The sequence below is a fragment of the Acomys russatus genome, chromosome 3 (assembly GCF_903995435.1).
Source record: "Acomys russatus chromosome 3, mAcoRus1.1, whole genome shotgun sequence".
NCBI lineage: Eukaryota > Metazoa > Chordata > Mammalia > Rodentia > Muridae > Acomys > Acomys russatus.
In genome coordinates this window covers 38,929,788-38,947,334 of record NC_067139.1, presented here as the reverse complement: position 1 = coordinate 38,947,334, position 17,547 = coordinate 38,929,788, and the positions used below count along the sequence as shown (strand labels likewise).

General features: G+C 42.3%; 1 protein-coding gene across 3 annotated transcripts; it reads right to left on the bottom strand.

The window, feature by feature from the left end:
- Positions 1 to 3,914: 3,914 nt before the first annotated feature.
- LOC127212046 (F-box/LRR-repeat protein 21) lies at positions 3,915 to 17,064 on the bottom strand. 3 transcript variants are annotated; one of them, XM_051172184.1, is made up of 6 exons: positions 16,881 to 17,064; positions 15,577 to 15,707; positions 13,964 to 14,330; positions 13,385 to 13,507; positions 8,440 to 8,611; positions 3,915 to 4,600 (listed from the first exon to the last, which is right to left on the bottom strand). In XM_051172184.1, exons 3-6 carry the CDS (start codon positions 14,327 to 14,329, stop codon positions 3,957 to 3,959), a joined length of 1,305 nt encoding a protein of 434 aa, XP_051028141.1. In that variant the 5' UTR covers position 14,330; positions 15,577 to 15,707; positions 16,881 to 17,064; the 3' UTR covers positions 3,915 to 3,956. The 3 variants fall into 3 exon arrangements, with proteins under 3 accessions (XP_051028141.1, XP_051028148.1, XP_051028155.1); XM_051172191.1 differs by having other exon boundaries at positions 16,954 to 17,000; XM_051172198.1 differs by lacking the exon at positions 15,577 to 15,707.
- Positions 17,065 to 17,547: the final 483 nt, after the last annotated feature.

Sequence of the window (17,547 nt, the reverse complement as noted above, 5' to 3'; positions counted from 1 at the left end):
CTTTCTTTACATTGCTGACAGGTAGTGGGAGAAAACAAAAGCATACAAGTGCAAAGGAACAGATAAATTCCGACTTCAAGGTGGTCAATAAGAAATGACCAAATTGTAGTAATCATCTGTAAATTTCCCTCATGAAATTTTCTTTAAGTCCTTTAAAAATATAGAATGACTCCATATTTATTTGTAGGTATGCTAAGGGAAAAGACGATTGAGCTTTATTATTGGAGCAATGACTCCATTTGTATTCCTATACATAATAATGTTAATGACAGCACTGCCGGGGAAAATCCAAATGCCCATTAGCAGAGGCAGACTTTAAAGACTAGGTCATAGTTACAGAACCAAAATTACACAGCAGCCATAATAAACGGAGCTCAGTTAAATATAACAATATACATAAATATACATAAATCCTAGAAATTTACAGTAGTTAAGAAAAGTGAAAACTTCACATACAGAGAGGTGACAAAATTCAGAAAGGACGTCAGGAAATGATTGCCTGGGTTACCTCAGGCTGAGGGAGAGCAGAGCCACCCGCATTTCAGCCACAGCAGCAGCGCATATGTGCAGCTGAGGGAGACTCATGAGCGCTTCTCGTGAATGAACAGCTTGTCACAGAGGCCACCACACATGCATGCACGCAGGTGGCTAGGAGAGTTAGCGATGGTTCGCGGGCATTTAAGGATCCATGTTGCACATCAGCACACACACACACACACACACACACACACGCGCGCGCGCGCGCGCGCATACACACGCAGGTTTGTATCATCATGTAAGAATAGTATATTACGAATTTAAGTTTTATTTTAAAAAGTATATATCCATCACTGTCCAGTTTGATAATTTCCTCTACCAGTCACTGGTGTCCAATAACTTTGGATTGTTTCAAGAGACTACATTTGCTTTTAATAGACAAGCATGTTCCTGCTGAAGACACAGAAGGAAGTGTGACATAGGCTCTGAAGGCAACCTAGAGGGCTTCAAATGACCTGAACAGTGACATTTGTGCTCAGCTTTCCAGATAGTCAACATTCCGGATGGGTGCTTAGGAGGCGAAGCATTGTTAAATGTGGATAGCGTTTTCAAAACCAAGCTCATTGCCTGAAATAGGGAAAGACAGATCCACAGAGCCGAGCAGGAGCGCCCCCCTCCTGCCTGCCATGCACACCTGTTTGGTAGACATGTAAAGTCCAGACAAAGACCATCTGTCTTAGGAAGAACTGGAACACAGCGCCCCCTAGTGCGTTACGTCAGAGTTGTTCTCCCGTTCTGATCAGGTTCAAATGACAAAAGAAAGAAATGTTCGAGGTAACTTGCTTTTCCTTGTAGAAGTTATTATAATACACACCTCAAAAATGTGGTGCCCGCCCTCCTGACTCATCCCCCGGTAGCACACAAGCAAATGAGGCCAGCAAAGGTCACAGGGAAGGTAAAGGGGGAACTGACCATCCTGTTCAGTGTTTCTTCGGTCTGACACACAGATACCCCTTTCTCCACTTACTTCCCACCACAAACTTATCAGAGAGTTCCCAGGATCCTCCAACAAACCCAAACAAACATTTTTAGCATGAACAGATATGCGAACAGGACTGAAATGCTTCCAAGGAGTAAAGTTTATGACCACCCACCTAGTCAAGGCCTCTGCTCCCAGGTATCGCAGCACTCACAGGCTGCTCAAGGGCAACACAGAGCTCCATCTACTGGGGGAGGCGTTAAAGGCACAGCATTTTCCTGTATTGTTTTTCAGCTGACTTTAAAATGTTTTGTCCTTCTTCTCACTAACCCAGGAGGTAACCAACTGGGGGGTGGGGGTGGGGGGTGGGCATGAATTCCTGAACTTAGACCACTCTGCAGTTTTCTCCATGACCCACAACAGAGCTTACTTAGTTCACGAGGGTCCTAAGGCCACCAAGAGCCATTGGCTTCCTTTTCTGGTGATACCAGGCTGCAGGGAGAACCATCCCTTGGTGGCTCTTCCACTGCCTTAACCTCTGGGACAAACACCACTGCCACCCTGACAGCTTGCTACGTGGGTGTGCACAGCATTGCCATGAGGGTATCGGCTTATCTGCGGAGTATTCCCGTTCGTTACCTGACCCCAGCTCCACTGTGGTTAAGCCAGTTCTCTTCCACCTGTGCTGCTGTTACCTTGATCAGATTTCAAGCTTAAACTGTGGCATGCCTTTCTGGGACCCGAAGGTATAACTGATACCATGTGCAATAGCTAGAACTCTATCTTCAGGAAGAGTCTACTGTTATCTTTACCCAGGACTCACCACTGCTACACGCAGATCTTTTTTTGTTTGTTTGTTTGCTTTTCTTTTGTTTTTTGTTTTTTTTGAGACAGGGTCTCTCAGTGTAGCCTTGGCAGTCCTGGACTCGCCTTGTATACCAGGCTGGCCTCGAACTCACAACGATCTGACTGCCTCTGCCTCCCGAGTGCTAGGAGTAAAGGCATGCACCACGCAGCTCTAAGAGTGAGGAACACATGCATGCAACACACATGCATGTGCGATACCTGTTCACAGGGCTCACTGTGAGTATGTATGAGTGAGGACAATTGTACAAAGCACAATGCATCCTAGGTCAGGATGCTGGCATTTTAATAATGAAAAATCCTCCAAACTAGAAAATAATAAATGTTTCTTCGTGTTGAAAGTTGACTTCTAACAGTAACTGTACACACAAAACACAACAGCGCTCTTGTACTGGTGGAACTCTCAGTACAGTGAAGTAAACAGGACAGAATGAGGCAAGCAGATCACACACAGCACAGCAATGGGTGTGACAAAGAGGAGAAAGGTACTCGGGACATGAGCAAAGGGTCTGACCCAGGGGCTGGGACTCTGTCAATGATGGCCTGCCCTAGCAAGAGCCATGGGGAAGATCCAAGGGAGCATGAACCAGTAGAGAGGTGCACTGACACCTAGTGGTGACAGAGTGCAGGGCAGCTGGAGGAACAGAGTGGGAAGAGGGCAAAGGGCAGGCACAGTGCTAGCAACGGAAGCTGAGCTCCCAGGCAACTTTTAAGACTAGAAGACAACCTAAGGACGGGCCAGTGAAGGATGCTACAGTGTTACTAATGAAATGGCGTCACATGTGCACACGACATGTCCCAGGTCAACATGAGCAAGCCAGGAAACACTGACCTCTTTCCTTATACCGCGTATTTCACTAATAATCACAGTATCTTCTATTTGCTGTATCTTTATGGACTGAATTAATATTGTTGATTATAACATGTCAATTATCTTCCAACTTAATCTAAAAGTTGCTTACTGAGTCACAAGATGCTAAAAAGATTGTAAGTACAATGAAGTAGACTTCTATAATGGTACTTTGATTTTTTTTTTTTCTTTTGAGACAGGGTTTCTCTGTGAAGCCTTGGCTGCCCTGGACTCTCTTTGTAGACCAGGCTGTCCTGGAACTCACAGCAATATGCCTGCCTCTGCGTCCCAAGTGCTGGGATGAAAGGCGTGCGCCACCACGCCCAGCTGGTACCTTGATTTTTAACAGTATGTATTTTGTAAAACATGTATTGGTACCAAAATGAACTAGATGGAATTAAAGTAATGTAAGGTTGTAATGTTAAAATATGTAACTTAATCTAATACTGCAAATTATAATTATAAAGTTAATATAAATTTACTTAGTAAGCTAAAATATGCCTCCAAAGAAGGTTGAGAGGTCTATTTGAATCTTTGATACCGTAGTCTACCCTATCATCCGTCTAGTACACACAGCATCTGTGTCCTACGACAAAGACCTCTGGCTTTGCCATACTGTTTCATGTCTGTTATACTGTTACAAATGATTCTGCAGCAGCCAATAAAGATAGCTGGCAAACAGTAGCTAGTTAACCTAAAATACTTCGGCAGCTCATCTCAAAATGTACACCTGCATAGACAGACAACAGCTAACTCTACAAAGAGAAAACCCACCATGGTAGCTGACTACCAGACAGGCATCACATCCGGGAACCACACTCTTCCCAGGTACTTGGAGACTTCAATGTGGACTTCCTCTGGTGTGTAGTTGTCGTCAGGGACCAGAACTTCGTCCATGATAGACAGCTGGGTGAGCCTTCTGCCACAGAGTCTCACAAACTCAACGAATGCACTACAGCTGACCTCACACTCACTCAGGCCCAGCGCTGTGAGGTTTTTACAACGCTCAGCAATGCGAATGAGCTCCCGGTCCAGGGGCTGGAGGCCGTTTGCACACACGACGAGCTCAATCAGCCGCGGGCAGTTAAGACCTATCCGGCCTAGGATGGTTCTGCTTACGGAACGCCCAAAATAAAGGTGCGTGACGGGGGTCTCTTCTTTGAAGAATGTCTCAAACTCCTCTTCGTACAGGAAGAAGTACATGACAATGCTAACTCCCGGGGAGTGCCTAATCAGCGCGTCCCAGCTGTGCTTCTTAATAGAGTGAAACTTGATGTGTCCAGGGTTCTCGCTTACAACGTCTATCCGAAGATGCTCGAGGTTCACATGCGTCTCACTGGAGAGTGCAAGGAGAAGCTCATCACTCAGAATGTAGTAGTTCAATGCCAGCTCCTTGAGGCCCTGACAGTGGTCCGCCACACAGAGGATCCCTGTGGGGAGTTAGGGAAACCCTTAAGCACAGAGAGTCACACTGATACGGAAACAGATTCTGTAAATTTCATTTTTTCTATCGGTTGTTTTATTACACAAATAACTAATGATGTTTGAGAAAACAGCTGCTAAAAATATCATTACATGTGTGCAAGCTAATTAAAAATTCCCCCAACCCTTATACACTGCTTGTGGGGAGGGCACTGGCACAGTCACTAATCAGTGTGGGAAGTCCTAAAGAACTAAAATGGGAGCTGCCATAAGACCAGTCCTAACCATTTAGGGGTGCTCAAAAGGTTAACTCAGTATACTAGAGAAATTTGGGAACCATGTTGATTGATGATTCAAAACAGCCAAGACAGAGACACAGCCTAGGTGTCAATCAGCAGATGAATTTGGTAAGAAAAGGTGGAACATACACAGGGTGATTTTTACTGAGTCATAAGAAAGAATGAAATTGTAACATCTTAGCAAAATGAATCAACTAGAGATCATCATGTTAAATGAAACAAGGCGTATTCAGAAATACAAATTTCCTACTTTCTAACAAAATCAAAGTTTATAAGTTCACACACACACACACACACACACACACACACACACACACACACACACACACGACATGAAAGCAGAAAGGTGCCCTAGCTTCCTTCTTGTGGCTGTGATAAAACAGTGACCAAAAGTAACGTGGGGGAGGCTGGGGCTTATTGGACTTAGTCTTTGAGATCACAGCCCAGACAGGAACGTGGAGGCAGCGACTGAAGCTGAGCCCATGGAGGAATGCTGCTCACTGGTTACTTCTATGGCTCACCTAGCTGCCTTTTCCAGATACCCTAGACTACCTGCCCGGAGCTGGCACCGCCCACAGTGGGCCCACATCAATTATTAATCAGGAGATGCTCCCAGACTTGACTTAAGGCCAATCTGATGGAGGCGTTTTCTCAATTGAAGTTGCCTTTTCCCAGACGACATTAGCTTAGGTCAGTTGAAGAAAACCTACTGAGTGTGAAGGGGGCACAGTGAAGAGGATGATGAGAGGGAGACAGGAGAAAGTCGTGGGATGCATGTGACATGAAAGCAGAAGAGACAAGAAGAGGGCTAGCAAGGGGGAGGGGAGGCAAATGGAGAAGGTGAGACAAATAGGCATAAAGAATAACACATGCATATGCATGAAGATGCCATGATTAAACCCACCTCTTTGAGGTGTTAATTTAAAAAAAATAACTAGACAAATAAATAAATTACAGACCAATCATCCTGAAGGCCTTGCATGACAAAAATCCCAACCAGACACCCGCACACCTCAGTGCTTAATGAGCTTGCTGTGCCGGCATAAGGACCTGAGTTCGGATCCCCGGAACCCATGTGAAGCTGAATGCGGCAGCCTGTCTGCAAGCCTAATGCTCCTAAGACAAGGTGGAAGGCAGAGACGAAGAAACCTCAGAAGCGCCTGGGACAGCTGACCTGCCGTACACAGTGGCTAACAAGATATCCTGTCTCAGATGAGTTGGATGGTGAGGACCCATGCTTGATTTCCACACATGTACCACAGACTATGTGCACCAGCACACTAAAAGGTAAACACACACACACACACACACATAAAAGTTTTTAAAAATGCTTACAAGTCAAATATAGGAACTCATCCAAAAGGTCATTTAGCATGATCAAGTTGGCTTTATTCTACAGCTGCAAGGAAGGATCAACTTGTGCGATCACACCAAAAGCCACATGATCATCTCAATAGAAACAGAAAAGGGTTCCAATAAAAGGCCATATTCCTTCATGATAAAAGCCTTGAAGAAACTGGGAAGCAAACAAACAAACAAACAAACAACAAAAAAAAGTATCTCAATACACAATGAAGGCTATATATGACAAACCTACAGCTGACATCAAATAAATGAGAAAATCCCAAATCATTCTGACTAAACTGAGGACCAAACCAAGGCTGCTCACTTTTCCACTCTTACTATAGTAACAGCGGCCACAGAATGCCAAGCTGAGAGAAACAAATAAAAGGAATAGAAATAACTGTGCTAGTAGTTTTATGTCAGTTTGTCAAAAACAAAAGTCATCTGGGAAGATCATCTCAGCTGAGAAAATACCACACCAGGCCTGAGGGGAAGCCTGTGGTGAATTTTCTTCATTAGTGATTGATGTGGCAGTGCCAAGCCTATTGTGGGTGGTGGCACCCTGGGAAGGTAGGATGTATAAAAAAGCAGGTTGAGCAAGCCACAGGAAAGCAGGCAAAAAGGAACATTTCTCGTTCCTCTATGACCTCTGTATCATTTCCTGTCTCCAAGTTCCAGCCTTGAGTTCCTGCCCTGACTTCTCTGGATGATGAAATATAAGATATAAAATGAAATAAATCCTTTCTTCCCCAAGATTTTGGTCATAGTGTTTTACCACAGCCATAGAACCCTGATGAAGACTATAGGGATGGAAGTAAAGAAGGTGTAGATAGATGATGCTTCTACAGAAGCCTCTGTCAGGAAACTTTTAGGGCTGATAAAAAGGAGCAGGATACAAAAGGAACATACACAAGTCATTACCCTTTTCTGCATACCAACACTGTGCTGAGGAGCAAGTCTTCACAGTCATCCCCACCCCACCTGCACACCTTGGAATAAACCAAACCAAGGACGTGAAAGACATCACTTAACAAACACTTCAAAACATTCAAAAGAGAAAGTGAAGATGCCACTAGATGATGAACCATACGCCCTGGCTGCAGGATATAGATAAATCAAGCTGAAACTGAGATGTACTTTCCTGCAGGCCAACTTTCATAATGCTCCAACGTGCTATGAAGGCTGGGTGTCAGAAAGTAGAGGAGAGGGAAAAAGGATCAGCAGTCCTACCCAGCTATGAAGCCTCCATAGCTGCAACCTCCACTAGGCAAAAAGCGGCCACTGGCGCAATAGTGGCACGGCTGTTAGGGGCATAACCAACCACTTTCTAATCAAATCACACTTGATATTATTGTAAACCTGTTCAAAAGCCCATGGCTGGGAGGGATCTGGCATGGAAGTGTCTACTGTTATTCTGCTAAACAAGCATGCCATGGCCCTCAAACTGACCTCTAAATATTTATCTTATGCTCATGGGTTAGTGCTGTTTAGCCTTGATCAGAGAAGCACCATTTCATAGTGGACAGCAGTCGCTACAGAGTCTTTAGCTGGTAAAAGAGATGAAAATACAAGTGACTTTTGAGTGCTCAACCCTAAACAAGAGTATCTATATAATGCCCTCAAGACTCAGGAAAGGCTGAGACAGGTGGATGGAAAGCATACTGTAGAATGCTGTCTTCTGGACGTGACATTTTTGTTGCACTCCTGAGCTCACAGAAGCTAAGGTTACCCACTCCCGACATATCATTATGGGGGGGCTCATTAGGTTCCGCCCCTCCCTGAGAAGCTATTTCCTGTTCATTGTTGCTGGGGGAGGAGTTTTCTTCAGTGGTGCTGCCACTGGTAAGTTGCCCATGCTCATGAAAGCTTTCCTATTAAACTTGGTGCCTCAAAAATTTGGAGAAGAAATTCATTAGAAGAGGAGCTAGCTTGAAAGAAGAAGAGGCTCAGACAGGGACGAACAAGAGAAGATAATATATATGTGCATGAAATTGTCCAATATAGGTCAGTAATTTAGAAAAGATTAACACTTGTCCTAGGGGAAAAATATTCTCTGAGCAAGTGTCTCACCCCTAATTTGAAGACTAAGATTGCTTTGGAATAAAATTAATAAATTATGTTCCAAAGGTATGTACTTTTCAATAAGTAATCTATTGCTGCTATAATAAAAACCATCAATCAATTTATATAAAAATGCACCCTACCATCAGATGAGACATGAGGACAACTACTCATTTTCAGGAGCCGCAGAGTGTCGCTGTTGTTAGCCACAAGGATCTTCAGTGAGGGGTCATCCACTGGGGTGTCTTCAATTTTAATTGATGATAATGATTTGGAGTTGACAAACACAACTGTAAGTGCTGACACAAAATGAGACTTCCATGGCAACAAGAAAAAAATCATGAAAATATTATTTAAAATTCACAGTTTCAATCAAGTAGCTTTTTTATTTTATTTTATTTTATTTATTTATTTTCATTTTTTGAGACAGGGTTTCTCTGTGTAGCCCTGGTGTCCTGGACTCACTTTGTAGACCAGGTTGGACTCGAACTCACAGAGATCCTCCTGCCTTTGCCTCCCAAGCACTGGGATTAAAGGTGAACACCACCACACCTGGCTACCAGTCAAGTAGCTTTAAAAAAAAACAATTTGTTAAATGCTAAGAACACAGTAAAAACAATGAATATATTATGTTTCCATAGTATTACTAGCCAGCAGAAGAGATTTCTATTTCCTTTTCAAATGAAATTAGTATACAAAGAATGGGTTTCCTTATGGCATTTCCATACTGTATATATTTTATACATTTTCATCTTTATACTTTGTTCTTATTCACTCCCTTCTGTCTGCCATTCCTTCCCCTCCCCACTTAATCCGTCTCTGATCCCATAGTCCCTTCAAATACTACCCTTGCTCTCTTGTCATGTATATTCCATTTTTCTCTCTTTCCCCTTCCTTCTCCTTTCATGATTCCCTTCTACTGCCATGATTTAAAATACAGAGAGAGACAGACAGACAGACAGAGACAGAGAGACAAAGAGAGAGAGGCAGGGAGACAAGAAAGACAGACAGAGACAGAGACAGACTGCATGTGAGAGAAAACGTGCAGTAGTTGTATTCTGGAGTCTGGTCTACTTTGGTTAACATATTGATCTCCACTTTGGTACATATTCCTGCAAATACCATGCTTTCACAAAAGCCTACTGTGGATATATCTTGCTTCATTCATTCGCCTGTTGGTTCTACTTCTTAGCTACTGTGAACAGTGAGTCAATAGGCATGGCTATGCAAGCGTCTCTGTAGTTGACTTAGACTATTACTTGAGGTAATTACCAGGACCACAGCTGGATCGTATAGTACTCTTCTGATGTCTGTTCTTGTCGTTTGCAGGTAATTCAGTGGCTGTAGATGTTTGACCTCAGTTTTAGGTCTTACATTCTATTCCAGTGACTTATGTACAGAGTAAGATATGAATCTAGTTTCCTTCTTCTACATGTGGATATTCAGTTTCCCAACCAACATTTGATGAAGATGCTGTGAGTTTCCAGTGGATGGTTTTGACTTCTGTAGGACACTAGGTGACTGTAGCTGTTTGAGCTCAGCTTTAGGTCTTATATTCTGCAACACTGGTTTGTATGTTTGGTGACAGTTCTGAGCAGTTCCTGTGACGCCCGCTCTGCAATAGAACTTGAGACTGGCGTTTGCTTCTCGCATATAGCTTTTCTGATTATAACTGCCTTGGTGGTGAGGGTCTGTTTCCTCTCCTTCTGTGAAGACTGCCAGCGCGGTTTCGATGGAGGTTATTGAATCTCTAAGTCGCTTTGGCTCATGTAGCTGATTTTTACAGTACTGATTCTGCCGTGCGGTTTTTCCATCTTCTAGTGTCTTCCTCAGTGCCTTTCTTCCCTGGCTTAAGGTTTTCACCGCAGAGGTGTTTCACTGCCCTGCTTCCTGGTTAAGTTTAATTCTAGGTTTTGGGGGTACTATAAGTGGGAATTTTTTCTTGATTTCTTTTTTCTTAGCAGTTTCATTACTCGTATATAGAAAGGCTACAACTCTTCTTTGGTGATTCTATAACTTGTTACTTTGCTGGAGTTTAAGAGCTTTCTGGTGAAGTCATATCTGCAAGAATGAATGCTTTGTCTTCCTCCTTTTCTGTCTGTATCCCTTTTATTTATTCTCTTATTTTATTGTTCCTGCATCATATTGAATAAGAGTAGTTAAAGTAGATATACTTATCTAATTTTAGAGGGATGTCTGTGAGGGGTATTGAACTCCCTCATGTGTGTCTAGGGAGATGATCATGTGACTTCCATTGCTAAACCCATTTATGTCTTGCATTACATTGAATGATATGCATATGTAAAACCAACTTTGAATCCCTGGGGAAAAACTAGTTTTTTATGGTACAGACTTTCTTAAGGCACATATCATATTCCTGTAACAAAAAGTTTCATAGCACAACTGGAAATGGAGTGATGGCAGAGGAAGATACCCCAAATACCTTGTAAAGGATGTCTTAGCTATTTTCAAAATTGATATCCAATATTAAAAGGATATAATTTATTATTATTTTTAGAATGGGGATTAACTAATTATGGACCACTGGGTAAGCTCATTGGAGAGTCTGTTTCTCTCTGTTTCATGAGTGAAGAGTAACTTTTTTTCATTTTGAAAGGGTTGAAAATAATCTGAAGCATAATATTGCATGGCTGGGGGGCTGCACGGGGAGGGGGATGGGGGAGGGGGACAGACTTTAGTGCTCACAGATGAAGTCTGCATGGCATGGAGATGTGTGCTTTCCTTTTGCATTGTCTGGGCGTCTGCATGGCATGGAGCCCTGTGCTTCCTTCTTGCATTGTCTGTGCGTCTGCATGGCATAGAGCCCTGTGCTTCCTTCTTGCATTGTCTGTGCATCTGCATGGCATAGAGCCCTGTGCTTCCTTCTTGCATTGTCTGTGTTGGCCCTCCCACTGCACCAATGGAGCTGAGCATGAGAGGCAGAACTGCAAAGCTCTCAAAGCCTAGAATAGTTATTCTCTGGGTTTCTCTGACTCCTGGCTAGGAGAAACACATTTCCCCTGTTTCATCACATCCATATTTCCAGGCCTAAGATAGGATCTGCTCATGGTAGTGAATAAATATTTTTTAAAACAATGAATAAAGGGTTATAATCTTATGGGTTTTTTCCCTGGAAGATTTAAACAAAGTAAATAAAAGTAGTTACTTGTTTAGAAGAACCAAAAAATAAAGCTTATTAATAATTTGCTGTCAATAAAGGTATATTTCCACACATTTTCAGATTCACTGTTTCTGCAAAGTCAGAGAGTGTGGAAACCAAATCCGGGGCAAAATCCCTTTTTTTTTCCCCACAAAAATCAATCTTGGTTGTATTAAAGGTTCTACTGGCCCTATTAGGATAACCACACTGGTTAAAAATGTGTAAATGTGTTGATTCACACTAATTAAAAGTCATTTTTCACATACTAGAGGGCTAGAGTGCTACTAAATTCCTATAGGACTGTATCCCTTTTTCAAGAACTCTAAGTTGATTTTTCCTCTTTAATCTGCTGTTTTAGTCTTGAAGGGCACTGAAGCAGCAGAGTGCATGTTTCATTATAATCGTATTTGCTATACTCTTTATATTTAGTAAAATACCATAATTTTATCTAGTTTTTCCACTAGTTTTATAAGTAGAAAAAAACAAAAATGGCTCTCAGAGAGCTTCTCAGGGTGTCTAGAAGCCATGAGACAGCAGGCTAGCTACTGCCTGGCATCTGCTGGGAAACAGCACCAGTGAACCCAGACGCAGGCCCTGGAGGCTGATGGGTGATGCTAGCCTCAGTTTTCAGACCCTAAGAAGCATCAGGCCAGCCTGACCCCGTGGTTTATAAGCAAAGAGTAACTGGTTAGCACTATTAAGTTTTCATCTGATTACTTATATTATTCTAAATCCCCAAGTGACCCAATTTTTTTCTCAGCATATCTCTTAAAAAGATAGCAGGCCAGCAGAAAGCCTGCCTAAGGGAGCCATGACCCAGTTATAGGAGTGAAGGAACAGTGATCCCGATCCACTTCTATAGGAGGTTCCATGAGGTAGATTTTAGCAACAACTATACTGAAGTGCTTGCTTAAAAACCCATACCATGTTAACCTGGATTTATGATGATTAAGAAAAAAAAAAAAAAAAAAAAAAAACAGCCAGACTCTCATCCTTCAGAGAGTCAGTCTGAGAGTGAGGAGACGACAACAAATCGTTAAGATGGTGTTGAGCACTAGCAAGCGATGTAAAGCAGACAGGATACTGCAGGAATGGTGGTTAGTGCTGGCTGTCAACTCAACAGAGTCTAGAGCCACCTGGGAGCCTCTGGGAATTAACTTCACGTGTGTGTGCTATTGCCCATATGTGGAATTCAAGGGCAAATTACAGGAGTTGTTTCTCTCCTGACATCCTATGGGTTCTGTGGACCAAACCCAGCACGTTTACCCACTGTGTCACCTTGCTATCCCTGAGTATCCTGATTATGTTAACTGAGGTGAGAAGACTTGCCACTGGCTGTGGGTGGCAGCCTTTCCTGTCTGGGGTCCTGCGGTCCCTGAGGAATAGGAACTCAACCACAGCATGCGGTCAGCATTCCATGCTGCCTGGAAACGGCCTCAAACTCCCGCTGCCTTGACCTCCTGGCCGTGATGGACCCTTGAACGACAGGGCAGGCGCTTTCTCCCTTACATTGCTTTTGACAGATTGTTTCCTCACAGCAACAGGACAAGAAACTAAGCCAGCAGGGGCAGAGTGGCCCGCCCGAGGTGTCTCTGAGGTGCAGATGACATATAGGTGAGGCCTGAGTAAAATGGTGGCTTCTGCAACACATGGTTCAGGGCACCTCTCAGCAGCTCCATCTTTCCTCCCTGATTATCCTGCACCAAGTTTTAACTGGCAGGCAGACCCCTGGGGCTAGCCAGTTTAGCCTGATCGGTAAACTTCCAGCCAAGTCTCCAGGCGGGTGGATGGTGTTTCTGCAGATGGCACTCAAGGTTGGTCTCTGACAGTCGCATACATGCACACGTACACGCACCTGCACACACATGAACGCAAACATCATTTTAAAAGAAGTTGAGCGTATCTCCCAGGAAGCACAGCAGTCTTACCTTTGGCACATTCATGAAACTTGGCTTGGCTGTTGAAATCAACCCCAAGGTCTGGATAGAACAGTTGACGAGCTGAGAGAGGATGTCACAGGCAGCTTCTGCTGACTCAGTGCTTCCATCGACCTGGGAAGAAAGGCAATTTTAATCCGAATTTCCTGAAGGCATTTTTATCAGGCCTGCTCGGAAGGCAATTATTTAATGGAATTCAATAACCAAGATTTGCTAATCCCTTTCATCGATAAATGATTATTCTTATACAAAATGTCTGAGCTCACAAAGGGAGAAACTGAGATATGACAAAGTAACTTGGAAGCACTTCATACTTTCAGCTCTTTATAATTACCTGGGTAATAGGAGCCAAATGAGAAAAGTGAATTTTATGTCATTCAAGTAAGCTCAGGTTCTCTATTTCAGTCCGTACAATAAACTAGAGAAAAATCAGAAAATAATGTGGGATAAAATCCCTGGAGGTTTACCAAGTCCCTGAAAGCAAGGACACACACACACACACACATACACACACACACACACACACACACACACACACACACGAGAATCTCAACGTAAGCTGCTCTGTACCTTAAAGCTGACATACTGCAGATGCGCGGCGTGCTTTTTGATGATCTGTTGAATAAGATCAGGATGCGTGGACTTAAAGTAAGAAGTGGCCGATTGGTTCAGCTCAAACTCAAACTTTCTCCAAAGTTCAGGAATGTGAAACACTTCATTCCATCTCCTGCACACAGAGGATGCTCGGGCTCGATCTATCAGAGGAAGATACTGAAAAACTCGCAGTATCACATGGTGAGGCAAAGTGCCCCAGTCTAGAAGGGCTGGGCGCGCGTGAGTCTGGTTGAGAGAGGCGGAGAGGCCACGTTTGGGCTGTTTCACTACTGGTGACGACTGGACCACTTTATTCACAGCAGAGAGATTATTCCTCTTCATTCTGTAAGTACCAGAAAATGCCGCTTATTTCCTTCCAGCTCTTTCACATCTACTTGTAGTCTAACTGTACAGGATAATATCAGAAGATGCAAATAATCCCACTAACACAACTTAACAGGGATCTTCTATTTCCACGCGTTGACATGTGCTGCTCTGCGCTACTCTGTGCAAACCTGTGCTCAACACCATGGCCAATGGCTGAATGCAATGGTAAATGATATGACTGAGGTTGAGCGCGTTGCATGAAGGAAAAAGAGAGAGTCGCATGTAACTGCATTTGTACATGGGAGAAGTGCCTGGGGAGGCCTCTTGTGAGGAAGCATCCAAAATAGCATATACCCCAATTTCTGTTTTCCTCATGGCCAAGTGCTGTGTGTCTTACTGTATCCTACAAAGGAAATGCCACACTGAAGTTCTGCTACACTCCTGCGAGATCTGGGAGACAGAACAACTCAACTAAAAGCACTAAAAGTCAGGGAAAGTCTCAGCTGTGCCACATACTGACCACGAGACTCTAACCCTGGCCTCTCACCCATAAGGCAGGGATCTGAGTACTCATGAAGTCGCTCTGAGGACTGGGCCACTTTACGTGTGTGTAGTACACACTCGAGAAATATTGCTGTGGGGCTGGAGAGACGGCTCATCCAAAGGTTCAATTCCCAGTAGCTCATAACCATTTATAATGAGATCTAGTGCCCTCTTCTGGCCTGCAGGTATAAAATGCAGGCAAAACACTGTATATGTAATAAATTAACATTTCTTTTTTTTTTTTAAAGAAATGTTGCAATAATAAGTTGTATTCTTCTGAATTATTTTCATTCCATAAGTCAAACCACAACTCTAACAGAAAGCCAAATGATTTGCAATGAATTTTATGTGGGAGTTTGAACATAAGAATTCTGGGAAACGTGGACATAGTGGGGACAGAGTTTGCATGAGTACATATCTGACCCTCTGCAACCAGTTATAAAGAGCACAAGAATAGGCATTATTCTCTTTGGCAAGATGCCCCAGGCATTAGCTACTGAGGATATGACAAAGTCTAACACTCTGAAGCCCAGACATGTCAATATATAGAACAAATTATCTGTAATCTTCTCTGTATGTTTTATGTAAGAATCCAAAATATTAAATATCCAATTATCTGAGAGGCTTAACAATGATAAAATGGTTCCAAACTTAACTCTGATTAATGATTTAACCCTCTTTTCATGTGTATACAAATCCAGTGTCAGAATTGAACATACCTTCAAAGCTACTGAAATATTTATTTACAATGTAAGTACACTTGTCTTGTGACTCAGTCTGAGTGATGTGAAACATTTCTTAACCACAACATAAAGTTGGATCCCAGAAGCAGGACTGACCTATAAAATCACTGAAAATAAAAATGAAGAGTCATTGTTAGGGCTTGGACACTGCAATGGAAAACAAAACCCTTGCCAACTTGTATCTCCAGCATCAGAGAAGGGGGAATACTCTACGCACCTCTGCCTGGCTGAACAGTTACACGGGGAACTTGGAGCCTGTCAGGCAATACAAGGCAACAATTCAGAACACAGCCTATGTACTCTGTACTGATCGTGTCCTTAAAAAGTGTGCATGCATGTGCGTGTGCGTGCATGCATGTATGTGTGTGCATGTGTGTGTGTGTCTAGTAAAGGATCAGAGTCTGGATTCTAAACTCAGAGGCATAAGAAAAACATCCATACCAATATGACCATAACTGTTTAACTTATATTTTGTAGCCTACAAAATACTTAAAATTTCCACTAAGAGATGTCATCACTAGTAGAAGCAGTAAAGATGAAGACTTTATCACATGCAAGGTCTCCTATAATTGCTTCACAGTTTTTGACACAAAAAGATTTTGCTACACATCAGGTTTGGTTGCACATCACAAGAGTTGCTCAACTTACTCAACTCATTAAACTCCAGTTTACTGAATCATCATAAAGAATTAATGTTATTAAAAGCTGGACAGATGGCTCAGTAAGAGCACTTGCTGCTCTTACAGAGGACCCAGGTTCAATTCCCAGCACCCACACATGCACCAGGCACACACATGGTACACAGACATAAGTGCAGAAAAATACCAATACAAGTGAATAAACTTCTTTTTAAAAACATTATATTGATACCAATAATTCAGTAAAAAACACATGCTAATTTTCTTTCATCTCATATAAATAGAGCATTAAATTTACCTTCCCAATTATAAACTTCATATAGCACACCATTATAGCTATGTGTGTGTCAGTATATTTTACAGTGTAAGAAATACTGATTTTTATTACTTAGATATACTTTTTGATCATATGTTCACTATTTAGTTAAATAATATGAGTTACAGCAATGGTTTATGAACATGCAACACCACTTAGTCATAATGCATTTCCATTTACTTTTTTTTTTTTCTTGGAAATGTTTTATATAAAAATTCTACCTTAAATATATGAGGCCACTTTTTAAAAACTGATCATTTCTTGTCATGTTAAAAAACAAAAACAAAAACAAAAAACAGATTGCCTCGTTGTCAAGACTTTCTTACCTAAGAGCAGCTTCCAAGTTACAGTTCACACTGAGCCTATGAAACGCAGCATCTGCTGCCATGAGGTACTCACCAACATCCATCTGACGTCACTTTCAATCTTGGAAAAACACCACAAAAACATCATTAGGGCATATAATAATTTTGTGCTTAGTTTATTTATGAATCATTATATACATTAAGTGATTTTTATTAGTAAATTGTTAGTACTAAAACTACTTATGAAAATCTAGCTTGTGGGAATACTGCAGTACTTGCCAGGAGTTACACTGGAAGCTACACTAAGGTTACGTATCCGGCAGTAAAGGACTCTGAAAATTCACATTTTACTTAATATTTAAAGAGATATCACGAAAATTTAAAGTAGTTCATAAATATATGTATTTGTTTATAAGCCGTATAAATCTTTCACTCATAGTTCATGCTTCTCTGTGATATTAAGATATATTTACTTACGAAGGAAGCTTCAGTTTTTGAATAGATGAATTCATTTTTAAGTACATCATGTTAAGAGTGAATTTTACAAAATGTACTTGGATTGCAAACACTTTTTGAGACGCGAGGGTGCCGGAAAGGTCCAGAAATTGACCTGGACCATTCCTTAGAATCTCTAAGGGGAGTTGGGCACGGAGCAGCCTGCCCCATCTCCCTGCAACCTCTGCTTCCA

Coding starts and splice junctions, on each gene's coding strand:
- LOC127212046 (XM_051172198.1), bottom strand. CDS start 16,963: ATGGATGTTGGTGAGTACCTCATGGCAGCAGATGCTGCGTTTCATAGG. Junction 13,508..13,963: donor TGCAGTATGTCAGCTTTAAG/GTACAGAGCAGC, acceptor CTTTCTTCCCAG/GTCGATGGAAGCACTGAGTC. Junction 4,601..8,439: donor TCCTCATGTCTCATCTGATG/GTAGGGTGCATT, acceptor AACTCCCCACAG/GGATCCTCTGTGTGGCGGAC.